Genomic DNA, 18617 nt, shown 5'->3' on the forward strand with positions numbered 1-18617 from the left:
TGTGTCTGACACCCTAGAGAGCTGCAGTCAGTGAGTGTTGACCACAGTGGTACAGAAAGACCAGTGCTGTGCCTTCGTATGAGGCAACTTCAGGCATTTATTGGAAAGGCCACCAGGTCAGAGAATACTGTTTGCAGAAGGCCTTGGAGCCTTCCATTGCTCTTTGGGGTATTTTCTTTTTCACCATTAAAAATGAAGCCCATTGCAAATGGAGAATTGTAGATGGGTCGCTTGAGCTTCAGCATCTGAATAAAGCTATTCTTGCTTTTCTCCATTCGTTGCACGGAGAGAAGAATTTCCACTGTCCAAGCCTGACCTGCTGTCCCAACTGGAACGAAATGATGAAGCAACAACTCTTGACTTGCAGGAGCCGGGAGCCGTCCCTCCAGGTGAGTGATGGGCTTAATCAGGAGGTCTGGATTTCACTGCTAAAATAATGCCCGAGCTCTGCCGCCAGGAAGCCCAGCTTGTGCATCCAGAATAAGTTCTGCATGTGAATTTTTCATTGCATATATTTTATCAGAATGTTATAATCCCCCTTCTAAAAAAAACTAGGATAAATGCCTTAGTTTTTGCACTGCAGAATTCTATGCACATGGATTCTGAATTTTTGAATTCTGCAATGTTTGCTGTGGAATTTGCAACTATTACACATATTCACCTACCATAGAGATTTGTTTTAGAGAGGGTTCTCATAAATGAGGCTGTAAGTGTATTTCTGGACATACCAATCCACTGTGTGTGGGCAGACCATTTCAGATGGGAGGAGGGAGCTCGCACAACGGAATGTTCCTCTACAGAAAAATATTCCCCATACAGAGAATCTAGATGTCGAGGAGAAAGCTTCTAGCCTACTATTATCTGTGAAGTGCTGATTTCTTTATGTGGGGAAGGTGGTTTTTTGTTTGTTTCTTGTATGGGAGGGCATTCAGTCATGTGAATTTCCACCTGCAGTCTGAAATAGTACAATCCAGATACAAGCTTACCACTTCACCTGCTGTTTGTGGGTGGTGTGAAGGGGACTTTTTTACAGAGAGTTTAAATTAATAAAAGAAAAACTTAACAAAGGACTGGAAAAGCACTGGAGCAGCACAGTCACTGGAATCCTAAATAATTTTCAGCACAATCCACCAGAAACATCCCTTATGCACATGATGCTATCTTATGCAGAGTCAGACCACTGGGGAGGGTCTGTGGTTCAGTGGAAGAGTGTCTGCTTTGCATGCAGATGGTCGCAGGTTTAATCCCCAGTGAATGGGACAGGGTAGCAAATGATGTGAAAGACCCCTGCCTGAGACCCTGGAGAGCCAGTCAGGGTAGGCAGTACTGACCTTGATGGACCAGTGGTCTGATTCACTGGTCTATCAAGGTCAGTACTGTCTACTCTGACTAACAGTGGTTCTCCAGAGTCACAGGCAGAGGTCCACATCCCCCGTGACCTGCTTCTTTTAAGTGGAGACACCAGGGATTGAACCTGAGACCGTGTGCATGCAAAGCATAATTTTCTGCCACTGAGCCTTTTTGCAAACCTCATTCAAACTCACACACAGTATCAAGAGCATAGACGCACTGTTGCCCAATGCCCATTCATCTCTACGGGTCTTGCATGGGAGGAAGGAGGTGCTGTTGTAAGGATGCCCTGCATGGCTGTTGCTAAAGACCTTGAACTCTCAGAATTTTCAGAACGCTGTTAAGGTATTCTTTTCTTACTGGTGAACTGGGAATTCCTGTAATGCTGAGAACATCATAAGTGCGCCAGTCTCCATTCCATGTGTTTCATTTGGGTTGCTTCTTCCCGTTGTTGGTTATTCCAGCCGTAGGTGAGAACGCGGAGGGAGAGAACTGTCCAGCACAGGAAGATTCCAAAGTGGCTGAACTCACGGGGGAGGCCTCCAAGGATCCTGAGGTCGGGCCGCTGAGCCCCGAGGACTGGGCTGAGCACCCCTCCCTCCCCCCACCTCCCTCTCCTCTGCCACCTCCGAACCCCAACGTCTGCCAGGAATGCGGCAAAGCCTTCAGCCACAAATCCGCCTTGGTGAAACACCAGAAGATCCACACCGGAGAGAAGCCCTACGAGTGTGAGAAGTGTGGGAAGAGCTTCATTCAGCGCTCAGACCTGACTATCCACCAGAGGACCCACACCGGGGAGAGGCCCTACCGGTGCCCCGACTGCGGGAAGAGCTTCAGCGTCAGCTCCACTCTGCTGACCCACCAGCGGATCCACGCGCCGGGAGGCGAGAAACCGAATCGCTGCCCCGAGTGTGGGAAATGCTTCAATGATCCGGCGGCACTGGAACGGCACCGCAAAAGTCACACGGGAGAGAAACCCCACGAGTGTGGGGACTGTGGGAAAAGTTTTGCCTGGAGCTCCCACCTGGAGAGGCACCGGCGAATCCATACGGGGGAGAAACCTTACCAGTGCCCCGAATGCGGCCGAGCCTTTGCTTGGAGCTCCCACTTGGACCGTCACATGCGCACCCACGCCGTGTCAGCTCTGCCTGAGGAGGCGCCACCCTCCAAGTGCGCAGACTGTGGGAAGCGAGTCAACCACATCACGCACCCACATCGTTTCAAGCACAAGGGCACCCAGACCCCTCTGGAGCACGAGGACGGGGAGAGGGCCAAGGAGGAAGCCACAGAGAAGGAGAGGCCCCATCGGTGCGCGCTGTGTGGGAAGGGCTTCAGCCAAAGCTCCAACCTGCTCAAACACCAGCGCGTCCACACCGGAGAGAAGCCTTACCAATGCTCGGAATGTGGGCGGCGGTTTAGCTGGTGCTCCGCCCTCCTCAAGCACCAGCGCACCCACAGCAAGGACAGGCCACACGCTTGTCCAGAATGTGCCCGGGGTTTCAGGGACCCCACCTCCCTGGCCAAGCACCGGCTCAGTCACGCTGGCGGGAAGCCTCACCAGTGTCTGGACTGCAGCAAAAGTTTTGAGTGGAGCTCCCACCTGGAGAGACACCAACGGAGCCACACAGGAGAAAAGCCCTACGAATGCGGGGACTGTGGCCGGGGGTTCACTGTGGGGTCCCACTTGGAGAGGCACCGGCAGATCCACACCAGGGCCCGCCCTCACGGCTGTGGGGACTGCGGCAAAACCTTTGCCTTAGGGGCCACGCTGGCCAGCCATCAGCACCTCCAGGACGCTGAAGCCGAGCCTCACCGATGCCCCGAATGCGGGAGAGGGTTCAGTGCCACCGCTGTGCTGGAACGTCACCGCCGGCTGCATCGCAGCGAGAAGCCCTATCAGTGCAATGTCTGTGGCAAAGGCTTCGCCTGGAGCTCACACTTTGACCGCCACAAGCTCTCACATACTGGGGAGAAGCCTTTCCCCTGCACGTACTGCGGGAAGTGTTTTGGACGCAGCTCCCACCGCAACCGGCACCAGCGCTCCCATGCCGTCGTCCCCGAAGGCCAAGACCAGCCACAGGACAGCCCGCAGGATGATTTACCAACAGCGGCAGTGGCCGACTGGTGGGAGGGGGAAGGAGACAGAAGACCCTCACTGGAGCAGCAGGAAGCCTGGCCTGTCACATTGGACCCCGTGGTCCCTTTCCAGTGGACAGGCAAGTCTCCTGGAGACACATGGAGAACAATGGGGGGAAGTGACCTTGGGCAGGGGGCAGAGAATTTGACACATCCTGTAGAAAGTTGGACTCAGCCGCCGCCTCCAGTTTCCCCTCCTAACCTCCCTTGACTTATGTCTGTGCAAACTGCGTTCCTTTGTTAAGCTGTCTTTTCAGAAATGCCGGTCCTCTTTGTCACCCCTATGGGATTAGCTAGTCAACCCATCTTTGGGGCAAGAAGGAACGGTGAGTTCCTAGTTTCTTGGGTTTCTGGGAGGCGGAGAAGGAAGAGGCTCACTGTACAATGCTTTACTCCCCCCCCCACCTCCTTTTAAAAGAAATTTCACCCTACGACAGTGAGGTGGATTGTTATTGAGAGCCAGTTCGGTATAGTGGTTAAGAGCGCGGATTCTAATCTCGGAGAACCGGGTTTGATTCCCCACTCCTCCACATGCAGCCAACTGGATGACCTTGGGTCAGTTACAAGTTCTCTCAGAGCTGTCCTCTCAAGGACAGTTCTCGAAAGCGTTCTCTCAGCCCCACCTACTCACAGGGTGTCTATTGTGGGGGGGAGGAAGGGAAGGTGATTGTAAGCCGCTCTGAGACTTCGAGTGAAGGATATAAATCCAATCTGTTCTCTTCTCCTTCTTGATGCCCATTGCACGGAAGAACAGAGACCGGCCAGCCAGGGAAATTCTGCCAGGGCAAGTCTTCTTTGGATGACCTGAACAATCAACTGCATCTTGAGGAGCAGTCTGTGAATAGAGAGACGCGGTTTATTTTTTAAAGCGCATCACTGACGTCACAGTTTATCCAGTGTGGGCTTTCCGTGGCTTTTTCAGCTACAATGAATTAGGGAGCCTTAGCCTGCCATTTCATGCCAAGTTACCCAGAGGCAGATGCCGCCTTTGGGCCTAAAATGCACTTCTAAGAATCTCTTTCACCACCTGGATTTAGAATCAGGATATATGTATGCGGGTATTTTTTGTTTGCTTTCACGTTTTCAAATTCCTGCAAGTGGTATGCGTGCAAATGTTTTGTTTGGATGGGTAACAGCCACCCAGAGCAGTACTGCATGTCTACAGAAGTGGGTTTTCTATGAAAGAGCACCCTAAGAATAACAGCTCCCAGTTTCTAGCCCTCTTGGTTGCAGAGAAATTTTTGGAAATGCAGGAACAGAGGAAGGGCTCTCTGTGTGTAGGTTGGGGGCGGGGGGGAGAGCGCCATTATTCCACTTTACCACTCATTGTAATCGAGTCTGTGTTCATTTCTGTGCATAGGCAGAATTTGGTACCCCAAGTAACTCAGCTTTCATTACAGGGAGAAAAGTAGAATCGCAGTCCTTACAGTGAAGAGTTAACACTGACATGGGCACTGCAGGTAAAATCTGAAGAAAGCTTCCATAGATCAAGGTATAATGGTTAATGGCTGTGAAATAATATCCAGCAGAAGAGGAAGGATTAAACACCTGTTTTGCGTGCAGATTCAGGACCTGGACGTAGAAAAGACCACTACCACAAAACTGAGCTAGAGAAGTCAATTGTCAAAGGCAGCTTTATATACATTCATATGCATAACGCAGAACTATCCGTTTGCATTGCCAGAGGGGTTACGGAATCGCAGCTCCTCTTGGCCCAGAAGCTGAGTTACCAGAGTTCGAAAAGTCTTTATTGTCGTGTTTCTTTTTTAAGCCCTGACCCCGATTATAACTTCTCACTGACGCACACTTCCTTCTTATTTAATTCCACCACTTCCCCAGTCTGTGCTTCCCGTGCCCTTTCCTCCTTGTCACTGTACTCCTTGCCCAAATGCATTGGAAATCTGGACCTTGAATGCTAAGTAAAGCTGAATGGATGTCTATCTGCTGGATTTGCATGGGTTTGTTTGGATTAATAATCCAATTAATAATCTTCTATACATTAATATCCTTGAAACTTCTACCAAAGCCCTTCCCCCCCCCCCCCAATTGATTTATTTAAAATAAGAGAAGCAGTGTTGGATCAGGCCAATGGCTCGCCCAGTCACACAGTGGCCAAAGCCCAGGTGCCATCAGGAGATCCACCAGCGGGGCCAGAACTCCAGATTCCCTCCCACTGTGCCCCAGCACCAGGAATACAGAGCATCACTTGCCCCAGAGTGTCCCACCTATACCTTGTGGCTAATAAGCCACTGATGGGACTCTGCTCCATGTGTTTATCTCATCTCCTCTTGAAGCTGCCTCAGCAATTTGCCCGATGCTTTGTACTCCCTCTTGAAGCTGCCGACCTTCACAACCGCAGGCAGCCTCAGCAATTTGCCCGATGCTTTGTACTAGCTACGAGATGGCCAGGGACAGCTGCACCTAAAGCTACATAAATTTGCATTAAATAGGGTTACACAGAGTCATTTTTAAGATTTTGGTGGAATCCATTTTTAAAACTCAAATTAGTCGGCACATTGATGAACAAAAGCTGTCGAGGATTCCCAGGCCAGGGTACACACCCCGAGTCAGTACTGAACATCCTGGCAGGATCACAGAGGGGCTGACAGTAGGCACCAATAGCCTCTCTCTGTGCTGAACAACCACAAACCCCAAGGCCTTCTGGAAACCGTCTCAAGGCCACGGGGAGGGGGGGAAATCACACCAGCAGAGTCTGCAGCAGTCCAACACAAAGAGGCAGAAGTTCCCCTCTTGCAGTTAAGTTCAGTAAGTCAACTTGGGCTTGCCCTCAGCCGCCTCTCAAGATTGTTTGGCAGTTTTGTTGCTGCTTAAGACAATAGTGAAACTTCTATAGACAGGTTTCAGCCTCAGGGCCTCTTTAAACACTAGCCTTTTCCCTCGAAGCCTCCGCAGATCATGACCCAATGGGAGTAGATCATGACCCAGTGGGATTCCTGATCGAAGGAAAGGCAGGCTAGTTTCAAAAGGGCTCTTTCATTATTCCACACACAAGGACACTGTAATGTCCGGGGCAAACGAGGCAACCTAATTAGAGGAATGAGTTGCTACTGTGATTCTTCCCTGACCTGGATAGTCCAGGCTAGGCAGATCTCGGAAGCAAAGCAAGACCAGCCCTGGTTAGTATTTGGATACGAATTTCTGGAAAGCAAATGGCAAACCACCAGCTGCGACTTGACGGCACTTTCTACCACCAGTGCAATTCTGCTTCCCCTTTTTGCCCACCTGGACGTGGCCTGAACCAGGGCTGATGCAGAATGATTCTAAGGCTGCCACTGCAGCCTCTCCCCTTCTCCCCCTGTGCACCCATGGCAGCCTTTTAGTTGCCACCATCTTATTTGTTCCCTCCCCATACTGAAGGCGGCCCCTGCTGTTGTGGGTCACAAAACTGACACAAGGAAGGCTGAAGCCTCCTCTCCCCCCCCCCATGTGTGCTGTAGTCCCAAACCTATGGAAAACAAGCGCCCACACCCTTGGCCACATTACATGTCAAAACACACATCTAGTTCCCGTACACAGCAAATAAACCAGATGCACACACAATACATGGTAGTGGTTTGGGTTTTTTTTAACTTTATTACTCCTAACCAACAACAAAGGAATCAGAGCTTAGAAACATCTTTCTCTATATGTCATTTCAAAGGGGGGGGGGAGAAAAGAGAGAACCCTAAACAGGGGGGGGGACAGACAACAATGATAACAATACTTGCTTTGGATAAAAACAAAGGAGGGGGGGGGACAAAACAAAAACACTTTGTTTTCAAAACAGGTATTCCAAAAAAGCAATAAAGTAAAAATGCACCTCTGCCGGAGAACGGGTGGAACGGGTGAAGGGGCTGGTTGTGAAGTGCAGAGGCAGACACAGTAACAGAAGCAGAGCACCCGATGCAGTGCCAGGGGACGCCGGAGACCCAGCCGTCCCCAACAGGCGGCCACTAGATGACTCGCTGGGAGGAGAGAGCGTGCGGCGGATCTGAACCCTGTGGGTGCAACATCACAGCATTTGAGACAGCAGCTGCCGGCAGAGGAGGGGCTTCTTCCCACAAGCCAGATGCCGGCATTGCCTCCGCGGACCCCTCCAGAGGGATTGACTCTTTCAGTCGGTCATCCTGGAAGCAGGATTCTGAGGTAGGTGTTAGGAGAGGGAGCAAGGGACAGGGGGGGGGGGGGGGGGGGGCAGGGGCACGGCAGCCAGATCAGCCAGTTCAACACTCCTAAGCGTCGGAGATCCTTCGCCCTTCCCTCCCATCACAAACTTACAGGGAACGTTTCTTTGCTGGTAACCCAAGGTGCGCTCCTCTCCCTCGTACACAAGAGACCCAAGCAGCAGCCATGGTCAGTAGTAACACCTGCCCTCCCCCAGCAGCCTCTGCCACCAACCCGCAGGGCTGAGTGAAGCTGCCAGCCAGCCAGCCGCCCACCCCCCTCTCCCAGCCTTACAGCAGTCAATCCCGTAAGTTAGCCTCACGCTGCAAAACAGGAGTGCCCGTCTCCCCTCAAGTGAAAATACTTCAGCTGCCTTCAGTAGCGCCGCTAGGGTGCCGCCTTTCTTGAAGTTAGCCTCAAGGTCTGCTTCTTTAACCTCATACTCCAATCACACATCACCCGCGCCCCCCAAAAAGAAAAAGAAAAAACATAAAGGCTCCATTTCTGAGCCAGGCAGGGTCTCCCCTCTGAGGGGAAAAAAAAAAAACCCTCTTCCTTTCTTGATTTTCTTTAAAGCCACACCAAGAAGATTCCCAGATTCCTGGGCACCTGGAAAGATGCTGCTGCCGCTTAGAAATCTGACTTTAAAAAAAAACAGGTTAGTGCAGGGCTGGTTTTGAGACCTGGGGATGCCCCTCCCACACCCAAATAGGAACTAGGACTTTTAACATATTCTTCATGCTTCAAATCTGACTTGCCACCCATATGCCACCCGCCCGCCCCCAGGAGGCACAGACCGGCGGCTTCCCCATTCCAAAAGCTTGGGTCTCTCTGGTTGTCTTATCCCTTACTACGTGGCACCTTCTGCCCCAACCCCAGGTGGCTTCCTTCACACCATTGTCTCCCATTTCCTTGGTAACCAGATCTCCCCTTTACACATCTCCATGCCTTTGACCAAGTTGAAAAAAAAAAAAAAAACCCCAACCAAGGGGTAAGAGCACCAAACACATGGGCTAGCTCAAGAAGTGGCTTGTAAGCCCAGCATCCCCCTCCCTCCCCGTCTACACAGTGGCGGCTTTAATGGCCAGAATGCCTCCGTTCCCTCAGCTTCTCCAGATCAGGAGAAGGAAGCGGCTGGGGATTCCTGGGCTTGGAAGGCGTCTTTTCCCCAAATCACCTTGCAAGCCGAAACTGAGCAGCTGGGACTCTCACAGCCACAAAGAAACCAACTGAAACTCCCCACCCATCCACAAGTTGCTAGATGAAGCACAAAGTCTGGCTAGCTATTGCCGCAGCTGAGGTACCACAGCCTCACGTGGGACTGCCGCAATACAATTCACCAGTCTTGCTCGGGGGGGGGCGGGGATTTCGCAGGACCTCCAGTGTTCATATTCTTTGAGCTGAATAAGTCAATAAAGCTTTTTTCCTCCACATTCAAGAGGCCTACACAGCTTCATCCCCCACCTCACTCCGCCCCAGTGTGGATTCCCGAGCCATCTAATAAAGTTCGAGCCCACCTGTAGGGCATTTAAGGTCTGGAGGTCAGTCCTCGGCATTTGTTAAAGCTTTGTTATCCAGGGTTCAAAATTATAAAGAAGCAGGAGAAAGGAGTTGGTCTAATCCAGGCAAGTTCTCCGATGTGTAAATACGGGGAAGATCTGTAAAGCTTTCCCCCAAAAACTGGGGTATATATGTACAGTGTCAAAGAAAAAGAAAAAGTAAGACATCCATATGGATTCCCTAAACACTAAATCAGAATCGGTTCCCAATACACACAGTCATTTTTACCTAGATAGTTTTCCCAAAGTCTGGTATCAGCCAAACCTAACCATCCAGGTGTCTAGAGGATCTCCTCGTTCGAACAGCAATGTTTCCTCAAAGGAATCCTCAACCTGGTGCTCTTGCAAGAGGCGGATAAGCACTGGGGCTTCCCCATAACCAGAACATACAAAAACGACTTTGTGTGGTTTCTAGAACGTTTAGTACATGATTATCCATTCCCTGGGCCAGGCTGGATAGTCTCCTAGGGGGACTCCTTGACGTGACACCTTTGATGCTTCAAGAGGTTGGCCCTCCGGGTGAACCCCTTCCCACAGCTAGAGCACCTGTAGGGCTTGCCCCCCATATGGGTCCGCTGGTGGATGAGGAGTTCCAGAGTGCTGCCTAAGCTGCGGCCGCACTCGCTGCACTTGTAGGGCCTCTTGCCCAGGTGGCTGCGCTGATGTTTGAAGAGCTGGGAGGTCTGGCTGAAGTGCTCGGGGCAATCGGGACATTTGTAGGGCTTCTCTCCCGTGTGGATCCTCTGGTGCCTCTCCAGGTGAGAGCTCCATGCAAAGCTTTTCCCGCAGTACTGGCACTTGTGGTTCTTCTCCATGGCGTGGCCCCGCTGGTGGGCCAGGAAAGCCGAACTGTCCCCAAAACGCTTGTCACAGTCCCCGCACTTGTAGGGCCGTGCATGCGAGTGAGTCTTGTTGTGCTGAAGGAGATGAACTTTCTGGGCAAACTTCTCCCCGCAGGTGGGGCACGGGAAAGGGCGCTCCCCGGTATGCACCCTTCGGTGGCGCTCCAAGTGGGAGGCCCACACAAACCCTTTCCCACATTCTTCACAGAGGTGAGTGCGCTCGCGCCGGTGGCCCCGCTGGTGCCGCATCAAGGTCTGCCTGCTGCGGAAGACCTTCCCGCAGTCCTCGCAGCCCAAGTGGGTTTTCTTGTGTTCCTCCAGTTCGGAGATCTGAGCGTAGCTCCTCCAGCAGGCCGGGCAGTTGTAAGGCCGCTCTCCCATGTGGTTGCGCCGGTGCTTGGCCAGGTGAGCGCTCTGACTGTACGTCTCCCCACACTCGGGGCACTTGAAAGGCCGCTCTCCGGTATGCACTCGCCGGTGCCTCTCCAGGTGGGAGGCCCAGATGAAGCACTTCCCACAGTCGGTGCATTTGTGGGGCTTTTCTGCTGTGTGGCCCTTGCGGTGGTTCTCCAAGGCAGAGCTCTGGGCAAAGCGTTTGCCACAGTCCTCGCACTTGAAGGGCTTCTCGATCAGCTGGGAGCACCGGTGCTGCAAGAGGTGGAAGTTCTGGCTGTAGGCTTCCCCACAGTTGAGGCATTTGAAGGGTTTCTCCCCCGTGTGCATTCTCCGGTGGCGCTCCAGGTGCGAGCTCCAGATGAAGCTTTTCCCACAGTCCGTGCACTGGAAAGGCTTCTCCCGAGCGGCGTTGGCCTCGCTCTTCTGCCGGCCCCTGCCAGTGGTGGTCAGGCTCTTGGTGCAGTCCAAGCACCGGCTCTCCCGACTTTTCTTCAGGGCGTGGCCCCGCTGGGTGGCTTTGTCCTGCTTCTTCACCACAGCAGGTATTTTCTGTTGCTTCGGACTGGCCCGGTGTGGCAAAGGCCTGACTCGTTTGGGGGTGCTCTGAGACGTGCCCGGTCGCAACTCCTCAGGGCCTTCGTCCTCCTCTTCGTCTTCCTCCTCTTCGTCTTCCTCCTCTTCGTCATTGTTACTGCTGTTCAGCAATTTGTCTGCAGCTGAGAAAGGGGGGGAAAGGTTTACCAAATCAGGCTAGAAAAAGGGACACACACACACACACACAGTCTCTAAAATGCCTTGGTTTTGGACTTCAGATTGCAAACCTGCATGCAGGGCCTTGTTTTGCTTGGGGGGGGGCAGTGCCATTAAGAGCATCAATAAATAAATCATGAGAAATAAAATGGGATTGGTTAAAAGAGGGGGGGAGAGAGCAAATTTAAGGCAAGAGCTCCCAAGGAGACCTATGCTGGGACTCTCTGCCATATGAATGTGGGGACTAGGGTTGCCAACCGCCAGGTGGCACCCGGAGATTCCCCACTATTACAACTGAGCTTCATGTGGCCAAGATCAAATCCTCTGGAGAAAATGGCTACTTCGGAAGGTAGACTCTATGGCATTCTACCCTTCTCAGGTCCCTCCCCTCCTCAAAATCCATCCTCCCCAGGCTCTACCCCCAAAATCTCCAGGTTATCTCCCAACCCAGAGCTGGCAAGTCTAGTGGAACAGCCACTTGGTTAGACCGCTTTAAAAAAGGGGGGGGGGCTGGACAGATTACTGCAGGATTGGTCTATTATAGAACGTGACAGCCGATCCAAAGGAAGAATGCCTCCCATTGTTAGATGCCAGGAAGCATTCTGTGAGTGAAGGCTGCTGTCTGCTGTCTGGCTTATGGGCTTCCCAGAGGCATCTGCCTGGCCACTTACCAGAAACAGGATGCTGGACTAAATGGATGACTGGTTGGATCCAGCATTGCTACTCTTACGTTCCTTTGCAGATCAGCCCCCCCCAAAAAAAAAACATACACACACCCTAAACTGCTGATGGGCAAATTTGTACCAATCTAAAAGTTCAGCCTTGTTGATCTGGACTACTCAGAATCCAGGTACCAAATTCCTCCTGGGAGCTGCAAGAGCCTGGAACCTGCAAGGTGAAGGAAGCAATAGATTCAGGGTAGCCATGTTGGTCTGAAGCAGCAGAACAAAGTTTTGAGTCCGGTGGCACCTTTAAGACCAGAAAAGTTTTATTCTGGCTTTTGTGTGGTATCTGAAGAAATGTGTGTGCACATGAAAGGCTTATACCCAGAATAAAACTTTGTTGGTCTCAAAGGTGCCACCAGACTCAAACCTTGTTAAATAGCAATGAAGTGAGCTATGAAGAAGGAGGGCCCCTGGGTTTCATCTTACCCATGTCGCAAGCTTGCTAGGTGACCTCAGGCAAGCCACTCTGCCTCAGCCCCACCCTCTGCAATATGGTCTAGTATTAGCCTACCTGGCAGGGCTGTTGTAATGATTACAAACAGGGTAACACGGTGAAACATTTCGAACAGGGAAACCAAAATATAAATATAAGGCCAAGTATTATAGCTACCAGGTAACACGACAGTCTGTGATGAGATTTAATGGCCCTCATTATTTGTATGAGAGTCTGTCAGCTTGTTAATGAGAAATATATACTTGGCTCATTCCTAACAAAGCTAAGCACAGAAGCAGCAGTCTTGAAAGGGCTTAATAGTGGGCTATATACCGTTCCCCTGAAGGAATGGCTGCAGCTTAAAGGATGCCATGAGGCTTTCAGAGATATCGGTATCATGTTAGATCTTTCACTTTTTGGCCCTGGTGTGAATAGAGCCAGGAAGGCAGCACAGGGGCCCTGCAGAACAGCCCCATCTGCATGCGGAAGTGTGAAGGAAGAAAAACCCTCAGCCACGGGCAGCAGGATTTCACACACAGCTCGAGGAGCATTTCCAGTGACCACAGGAAGCAGGAAGGGAGCTTTCATCTCTTTACTTCCTTTATACCTCGATTTTCTGCCCAATGGGGGACCCAGAAAGGCTGACATCATTCTCCTCTCTCCTGGTGAGGTAAAATTAGTCTGAGAGTATGTGACCGTGATTACCCAGCAAGCCTCCATGGCAGAGTGGGGATTCAAACTTGGGTCTCATACATTCTAGTCCAACACTCTGGCCTCTCATAGGAAAACACACACAGAATTCCAGCGGCACCTTAGTTTTCTGCAGCAGACTAGTCCTCTGGGGACAATTCCTCTCACAGAGCACTCCAAGAAGGGCCTCTGCTGCCTAGCTCAGTATTTAGTTTCCCAGAAGTGGACCACCAGAGGCCTCAGGAGGTGGCTACAGGAAGGGTTTGACATCGAAGTCCCATGGCGGAACCTCTGAACCCCAGTGCCAGGAGGCCACATCAGGGGAAGAGGCCTTGGCCTCTATGCCGTGTTGTACACACTCCAGAGTAACGGTTGACTGCTGTGAGAGACATGATGCTGGATTAGATGGGCCACTGGTCCTCCACATTCTTATGTTTCGCCCTGGGTACAGGGTGGCACCTTCCCAATTCCGTTTAATGAACATTGTCCCCACCCTGCCACTGGAGGCAGAATACCTGCGGGGAAGGGAAACACTTCTACCTATTGGAATGATCTCACTCCCCATTAATCAGGAGAGTGGAAGATGAGCGAGGTATTAAGCTCTCAAGTAATTTCACTCTAGGCTGTGGCTCCGTGGCCAAACACCATCACTACATGCAGAAGGCCCCAGGTTCTTAACAACCCAACATCTCCAGTTCAGGGTTCCCATACAGGAGGAGTTGGGAAAGATCTTTATCTGCCTAAGATCCTACAGGACCACTGACAGTTACAGTTATCAATTCAGCAACTACTATGCTGCCTCTCCAAGGAACTTGCCTCAGGCGGCTTACAAAAGAAAGTGCAATACAAAACAAAGCATCTAAACATCATTAAATTAAAATCCAGCATTACAGCAGACTGCAGACCAGCAGACTTCAACCCCTTTGGACCCAGGAAGTGTCTTTTCGTGGGACATATCCTCTACTTCCCAGGCAGCAGCACGGGAACCACTGAGCTACAAGTGTGTGACATCAAAGTCCCATGACAGGAAGAGAAGGAACCAATTATATAACCTGACCTGTGTCAAGGAAAGAACTGCAGACAGCTGACCAATAAGGACAGGAAGCATACTGTAGTGAGCAACAAGCTAGCACGGGGGAGGGGGGAGATTGGACTGATACCCCGCCCTTCACTCGGAGTCTCAGAGCGGTTTACCATCTCCTTTCCCTCCCCCTCCCCACAACAAACACCCTGTAAGGTAGGTGGGGCTGGGAGAGCTCTTTCAAGAACTGCCCTTTCAAGAACAGCTCTGACAGAACTATGGCTTGCCCAAGGTCATCCAGCAGCCGCAAGTGGAGGAGTGGGGAATCAAACCTAGTTCTCCCAGATTAGAGTCTGCACACTTAACCATTATTTGTTGTTGTTCAGTCGCACAGTCGAGTCCGACTCTTCGCGACCCCATGGACCAGCTCCCGCCAGGCCCTCCGGTCTTCCGCCATCCTCTGAAGTTTGCTCAATTTCATGTTTGTTGCATCTATGACACTGTCTAACCATCTCATCCTTTGCCGTCCCCGTCTTCTTCGACCTTCAATCTTTCCCAGCATCAGGCTGCTTGCATTACAGACTGGATACTTCCATCTGTCACCCAATGCTTCTCTCCTACACTTGCCACACCAGAACCCCTTTTTTCCTCCAGAAGATCAACTTTCTGGGGAAGAGGTCTATGACAAAACATATGCACAGAGCACCGAGAAGGTCAAATGGACACATGGAGCTGCCTCGTGGTGACTCAGACTATTGGTCCATCAAGGTCAATATTGTCTGCTCAGACTGGCAGCGGCTCTCCAAGGTCTGTACGCAGAGGTCTTCCTCCCCAGCACACAGTACCTGATACTTTAAACTGGAGACGATGGGGACTGTACCTGGAACCTTCTGTGTGCAAAGCAGAGGTTCTTCCACCGAGGCAGGGGTGAGCCAGGCCACGCTCAGCAGAGGAAAGAGAAAGCAAAGCCAAGTTGTATTTGTGTAGCGGTGGGGGGTAACCTAAACCTACCCACCCTAACAGAATCCCCTCCCACCACTTGAGTGAGCCTGCCATCCTGAGCAGGAGGTATGCCGCCTTCACTCTTGATGCACGTGCACACCAGCAGCAGGTCCTTACAAAAAGCAGCACTCACACCACAAACAGGCAGTTCTATAGGTCCTTGCGACTCAGCGGCAGATGGGGTTCCAAGACCCACTTGAAGGTCAGACCCCTGAGCTGAAGACCACCGGAGTTCACAAGAACGAGTTAGCTGGAACAATTAAGACAGCTTCCAACGTGCTTTGCCTCCAGATAAGCTTATACTATTACACAAAGGAAATGCGCATACGTGGATTTGTGCAATCTGCTCAACAGGTTTTGCAGCTGCTTGGATTGCTGCTTCTTTAGAATGTATATATCCTGAGGAGGAATGCTGCATAGAACGCCTTACGCATGACGGACAGGTTCTTCAAATTGTGGTCAGCACTAGAACCCAAACCAGGAAAATTCCAGAGAGAGGCTGTGTAATGATTTCATGTTTAACTCTGTGTGTGTGGCTTTAAAAGTTTGGTTTGCATGGCTGTGATGATAATCTAGAGTGCTGGAATCAGGCAAGTGATATGATTGGTGAGTGACAGAGAGGGGGAGGGGTTTTGGAATGGATGCTGTGTGGAGGATTTGAATGTCTATCAAGAGGGTCAGTTAGATATGACAGTTGAAGATCAGTTAAGTTCTGATTTCTGTGAGAGAAGCAGAAGTTCTGTGTATGAGAGGAGTGAGACCCATCCCTGTGTGGGATGAGTTTAGTTCTGGGGTCTGAAGGAGAGACCTTCTTGTGTGTGATATGAGAGTTAAGTGCTGTGTCTGAAAGAAAGTGACAAGCAGTTCAGTGTTGAAACAGTTATAAGCTGAGTGTCTAGGAAACAGTAAATATTATATGGACATGAAGGAAAAAGTGTTACAAAGTTACCTAAGGAAAAATCCCTGTCAGTAGGGAGCAGACTGTGTGTTATACCTACTTTACTAGTTACATGGTTCTACCCTCGTATTTATGCTTTCTTTAAATAAATCCTATTTCATTCAAGTATACCAGCTCTGGAAAGAATCCTTTCTCAGACCACATAGTTCCTCGAAAGCTTAAACCCTCAATATACCTGTATCCAGTGATGAATATAATATTATAATGGTTTGGAAAGCCTTAAATTTCCTGGTGGCAGCCGTATTACCCAGTAGAGAAAAACATAAAGAACACTTTTAAAGGGAAACCAGACCTCCCCAGTAAAGGGGTCGTCACAGGCTGCTTCCACACAGAGACTATTCTCTGTGAAGTCCCTATTGCTGCAAATGCAGAAGCATTCACAGAACATGCATGTGACATATTTCCCAGCACTCTTCTTGCCTCGGATCCCCGTGATCACCATTTCTTCCACACACCACTTTTTTTAAAATGAGGAACTGCTAACTTGCTATAGCATTATCATGATCTATTGGTCCCTGGCTTTCATTTAAAAAAAATTAAGTCTCTGGCCCTTTTGGTTGTAGAGTTATAAGGGCAAATGTGCAGCTTGCACTTTCCCCCTTAACTCCACAACAATAAAGAACTACAGACTGGGGAAAAGGTGGGAGCCAGTAGTTCATAACCAGAGAATGTTCCATAATGCTTTAGCAGTGCATCAATCATCGATTTTTAAAAACAGCCTAGAAAAGGCATCCAGTGGCACAGGGCAAAATGGCAACCATGGGGGCAGGATCAGCAAAAATGCACACCTTTCCAACCATACGGCATCCAAAGGCACTTTGACTACAATTAAGCTAGTAACAAACCAGTTCTGGGCAAGGGAGAAAAAACATAGAAGCAGGGTCAATTTAGAAGACAACGGCATGCCGATGCTTCCAAAAGCAGCACTGCTATAAAGCAGCCAAGGCGGAGAAAAACATCTGCGTGAAAGAAGCCAGGGTGCCTGAGTGTCCAGGATCTTGATGCAAATTACTTCTATCCAGGCTCTCAACGGTATTTGGGAATCTGAACATTCAAAAAGACAACTTAAGCAACACTGAGAGCAAATGCAGTGTTGGGTAGGGACAGAGTATGAACTATAACCTTGTTAACTGCCAATTCAAATCTCATCTCCAACATAAATTCACCGAGTGGGCTTAGGAGAGCTGCCATCCTTTGGCCCACCTCAACCCCAATGTATAACATGACAACACCGCTGATCTACCCAATAAGGCTTTTTTTTAAAGTACATTTTCAGTACATGAAGCTGATTACTAAAATGAATGTCAATTAATATGCCAAGGGGCTCCACAAGTCCACCGGCTACATCATCAGTGAAGTTGGCCCACTCCATCAGCTGCAAGTGCCAGTCATGAAGCCCTCCATGAATTGCAGAAGACTTGGCCCATGTAGGGGTCAGTCTTCCCATTGGCTTTGCAGAGTCAGTGTAGGAGCCCTTCACATCACTTCCAGAAGCCCCATGCCAAGTGAAGCCAAGCCAACCACTCCCCAAAATCCTCCATCACGTACAGGGGACAGTCTCCTCTCACTGGTCACCAGGCTTCTGAGAAGGAAAGAAGCCAAAGAAGTCCCTCTAGCCAGATCTTCTTGAAAGATTCATTCTGCCCTCCAGAGGCTGGTATGATGGGAAAGATCCTGCCTCTTTGCCCATTATACTATTGGGGTTATGATTTCTGTGTATATTTGGGGGGGGAAGAGGATTTGGTAACCTGTCTTAGGCCAAGAAACCAAGTGCAAAAGGAGCTCAGTACGAAATGGAAAGGAGGTGGAAATGCATCCTTACCAAGAGACATCAGTGTCTCGTAGCTCTCCTGCATGACATCTCGATACAAGGCCCTCTGACGTGGGTCCAGATACACCCACGGCTCCATGGCGGAACGGAGGTCTTCTCAGAAGCCCACCAGCACCTAGGAGGCAGAAAAGGAATCACACTCAATACATAGAACATCAAAACAGCAAATTATGCATGAACAGCTCACACAACTCATAGCTAAGAGGTGGTGCCCTATTAGGGGCCACAAAGACTACATGGGATGGAGACTGGCTGTGAAACTCCTATTGAAAAATTACAGACTACTATAAGAACCCTGGCCCTGACCCGGATAGCCCAGGCAACCCCAATTTCACAGATCTCAGAAGCTAAGCAGGGGTTCGCCCTGGTCATTATTTGGATGGGAGACAACCAAGGAATACCTGGGTCGCTACACAGTGGCAGGCAATGGCAAACAACCTCTTTTCGTCTTTTGCCTTGAAAGCCCTACGAGGTCACCATGTCAGCTGCAACTTGACAGCAAAAAAGGATAAGAATCCTGAGAAACCCAGGTTTCCATCCAAAAATAACGCCCCCCACAACTTTCTAGACCTCATGGTTAAAAGATGAACATGAACATCCAGTGATGAACCCCCAATTCCCACCTCCCATATTCTTCCCCCCCCCACACACTATGCACAAAGAAATTCTGTTCTATATGATATCCAAAACTCTTCCTCCAAATGAACCACCAGTCAAATTCTTCATGAATCCATACAGTTTGTTCCAACGGTATGAACAG

The 18617-nt window shown here is 50.3% G+C and overlaps 2 protein-coding genes across 2 annotated transcripts in view; one reads left to right on the top strand and one right to left on the bottom strand.

Annotated features, from left to right (window-relative positions):
* LOC107124511 (zinc finger protein 345-like) overlaps window positions 1–3987 on the top strand; it is a 4776-nt gene extending 789 nt beyond the window's left edge. Inside the window, exons 3-4 of the mRNA XM_015427990.1 lie at window positions 291–389; window positions 1815–3987. Coding sequence (XP_015283476.1) covers window positions 291–389; window positions 1815–3697 — 1982 coding nt within the window. The 3' untranslated portion in view covers window positions 3698–3987. The remainder of the gene's footprint in view (window positions 1–290; window positions 390–1814) is intronic.
* Window positions 3988–9579: 5592 nt separating this feature from the next.
* Window positions 9580–17936, bottom strand: LOC107124515 (zinc finger protein CKR1-like). The gene is made up of 2 exons (XM_015427996.1): window positions 17849–17936; window positions 9580–11163 (listed from the first exon to the last, which is right to left on the bottom strand). The coding sequence occupies exons 1-2, from the start codon at window positions 17934–17936 to the stop codon at window positions 9674–9676; spliced, it is 1578 nt and encodes a 525-aa protein (XP_015283482.1). The 3' UTR covers window positions 9580–9673.
* Between the last annotated feature and the right edge of the window lie 681 nt (window positions 17937–18617).

Source organism: Gekko japonicus, unplaced genomic scaffold (assembly GCF_001447785.1).
Source record: "Gekko japonicus isolate JY-2015 unplaced genomic scaffold, Gekko_japonicus_V1.1 scaffold1007, whole genome shotgun sequence".
NCBI lineage: Eukaryota > Metazoa > Chordata > Lepidosauria > Squamata > Gekkonidae > Gekko > Gekko japonicus.